The sequence below is a fragment of the Nannochloropsis gaditana genome (assembly GCF_000240725.1).
Source record: "Nannochloropsis gaditana CCMP526 unplaced genomic scaffold scaffold704, whole genome shotgun sequence".
Taxonomy (NCBI): domain Eukaryota; class Eustigmatophyceae; order Eustigmatales; family Monodopsidaceae; genus Microchloropsis; species Microchloropsis gaditana.
The window spans coordinates 12,309-15,505 of record NW_005803249.1 but is presented as its reverse complement, the minus strand read 5'-3'; the positions used below and the strand labels follow the sequence as shown (position 1 = coordinate 15,505).

At 59.4% G+C, this 3,197-nt stretch overlaps 1 protein-coding gene across 1 annotated transcript; it reads right to left on the bottom strand.

Moving 5' to 3' along the window:
- Window positions 1–16: 16 nt before the first annotated feature.
- NGA_0509620 (retinoblastoma binding protein 4) lies at window positions 17–1,578 on the bottom strand (the record flags this gene model as incomplete). Its single annotated transcript, XM_005853859.1, has 2 exons — window positions 1,460–1,578; window positions 17–1,205 (listed from the first exon to the last, which is right to left on the bottom strand). Coding segments are annotated over exons 1-2 (1,263 nt in total), but the record flags the coding sequence as incomplete, so codon positions are not given.
- Between the last annotated feature and the right edge of the window lie 1,619 nt (window positions 1,579–3,197).

The following is a 3,197-nucleotide window of genomic DNA, read 5'->3' as shown; positions in this document are numbered from 1 at the left end:
CGCCCCCGCCCCCCACCCCCATTTCCTCCTCCTCCTCCTCCATCATATATATGTTGTCGGCCATCTGCCATATCTGCAGTATGTTGTCCTCCGCCACGCTCGCCACCACCCAGGGGTCCTCCTCGTTCCAGGCCAAGTCGCTGACCTTGGCCGTGTGCCCCCCGTGGATGAAGAGTAACTCGGGCGGGCCGTCCGCGGCGTCCTCCTGAGACTGTTCCTCCCCAATCTTGGCAATATCCCACACGTTCACGCGTCGGTCCGCGCCGCAGGAGGCGAAGACGTTCTCGTGGAATGGCGCCCACTTGACCTGGAAGACCTCGTCCTCGTGGCCCTCGAAAGTATGCAGAGGGGCACTCAGACTCCGAAGGTCCCAGAGCCGCACGCTCCGATCCGCCGAGCCCGTCAGGAACAAGAAGTCCGAGTGGGGGGAGAAGGAGAGGCAGTTGACAAAGTCCTCGTGGGCCCCTGCCCGGGCGTGGGAGGGCTGGCTCCCGCTTTCCCGGACGTCCCAGAGCGCCAGGCTCTTGTCGTCGCTGACGGAGCCGAAGAGATGCGGGTGGGCGCTGTGCCATGCCACGTCCTCCACCACCGAGGTGTGCCCCCGGAAGACTCGCACCTCCTCCACCATCCTCCCCGCCTGGGTCATGTCCCAGAGACAGACGCGCGCGTCGTCGCTCCCGCTCAAGAGCTGCCCGGGGGCCGCAGGCGACCAGGCCAACCCGTAGCCCTCGCGCGCGTGCCCTTTGCAAACGTGCTCGGGCCGGAAGCTGTCGTTGGGTCCGGGGGCGGACGGGTGTTTGGTGATGTCGAAGACGAAGACGTCGGCGCTCGGGCCCTTGGTGGCGACCACGAAGGGGTTCTGCGGCATGTATCGGGCCCGGTTCACCTCCCCCTCGTGCGCGATCTTCACCTTCACCTCCACCTTGCAGTTCATACCTCCGAAGCCCCCCACCTCCCCGCGTTCGTCCTCGTACTTCTTGGCGTCGATCTCTGTGTCCGGTAAGGGCAAGTTCACGTTGGCTTGAATTAGGTAGTTCTGTTCCCCCGCCGCGGTGTGCGTCCCAAACAAGAGCTTGTGCGTCGCGTATTCAGGGTTGTTCTCCGCCGTTTTTACACCAGGAAGCCATTGCACGGTCAGTGACGGCCATTCCAGGGCGTGTGTCATGACTAGGTCGTAAAGAAATGGGGAGTTCTTTTTCCAGATCCTGCAGGCACCCGGGAGAGGAGGAAAAGGATGTCGAACAGGGTCAAAGGCCACGACAAAGCAACAAGGAAATCACGACGAAAAATACCAGACCAAAACAATAGACGAAAGAGCGTACATTGACAGGTGCACGGTGGGATAAAGCAGAAAGGTTGAGGAAAGGGAGGGGTAGGAGAAAACACCGCGTGCTCCGCCCCAACCACGCGAGCCTCCAAGCCAATTGTACGGATCAGTCATCCTACTGAAACAACGTACTTGTACTCCTCGGCAATCATCTTGTCTTGAGCCTCGTCTTGCCTCTCCTGGTCTGGAGCGTCCGTCTCCGCCATGGTGCTGCCTCCTGGCTCTTCGCACGCACTTCCTTTGCCTTTTTTGATACAGAATGATTTTCGAGAGGATATATGAGCAGAAAAGTATGACAGACTGGATCGCTGTGCCGCCATAGGGGGTGTGCTTGCCCTTGAGACGCGATTTTTGCGTTGATCTCGCTGGCTTTCTATGGCCGAGTTTCGAGTCGCCAGAGGGGAGAAAAAGCGAGGGAAAGCGATTCGCAGAGACAGCTTGAGTGTCGCTGGCCGCGCCTAGCACCGGAGGCACTGCAACCCAAAAGGACGCAGGACATCTTGCAAAATAGACAGCCACAAAACTCATACGGAAATTCACTGCATGGCATGTGAGCCGCTGATTTGACCACAACGCGCGAATGACTCTCCTTTCCCGACTGTGCAGTTGGGCAAGATGATGACGTACCCCTTTCCAATCACATTTGTTCTCCTTTCCAACAATAATATGACAAGGCAATACCAGCAGTTCGCATCTACCTCGAAGTACACTATTTAATTAAGCTGGTGCTTGCCACGCAAGGAGCCAAACTTGGCTGGGTGCCTATCCCTGTCCAGGATATTCTTTACAGCGCATGAGAAGTGATCGAAATAGCGATGGAGGGTTTGCTGAATATGTATGACACCTCTGACGAGGACGGGAATAACAGTGATGCGGAGGCACGCAACAAGGCCGTACTTGACGACAGGGTTTCCTATACCCCCCTTTTCCTTGGAACTGCCGCCCGTGCTGATCCTCCCTCCTCACCTCCCCGTAAGCAACCCGTTTTGAATTCCTTTCATCGCGCTCAAAGAGCCTTGACGACTGTCCAGAAGCGACCCCGTCCCTCCTTCAACTTGCCAGGACCCGATCAAGACTTCTTCCATGTCTCGGCAGAACACGTGTACACCACGGTATTGACCAACGGGAAACGCCGAAGCCTTCCGGCCCGCCGAGCTCCGTCGTCCTCCTCCTCCTCCTCCCGCTCCGACGGCCAGCCTCTTGCCTCGGTATCCACCGTAGATTGGATTCGAAGCGTCCCGCACTTTGAAGGGAACTGGGCAACGCACGTGTACGTCACCGTGCCCAACACCAGGGAGGTGGTGCGAATGGCGAAGGCATGCGTTCAGGAGGCTCGGCGGCGGTTGAGGAATGTCCTCGGCACCGAGACAGGAGGCGAGGAAGGACGGCAAGAAAAGAAGGAGCTGGTCGAGAACGACTTGAACCCGATCCCCTCGGCCGACTCTTCGGATGAAGACGAGGAGGAGGAGGAGGGGGCGGGGGAGGAGGAAGGGAGAGAGCGCCGACATCTTCCTTCGGACCAGGAGGCGTCCGGGCAGCACCTCAGCCTCTCTCGCACCGTCTATCTCCGCTCTTACCACATGGAGCCGTTCGTGGCCGATCTGGGCAAGGCCTTGGCGTGGGCCAGGGCCTTCACCTTCAGGCTGGCCTGGCGCCGAGGACGAAGGGGGGGGGAGGGTTTGCTCGTGAACGATGACAGGTCTCGGTCCTTCGTGACGGTGCCTGTGGAGGAAGGGGGGGAAGGGCGGCTCCGTCAGCTGGTGCAGAGCGTGGACGAGGTCTTGGTCAAGTATCGGCAGCCCCCTTACTACCGCGGGGCCCTTTTCCACATCTCTGTGGCCGCTGTGAAGGGAGACGTGTCGGAGGCCTG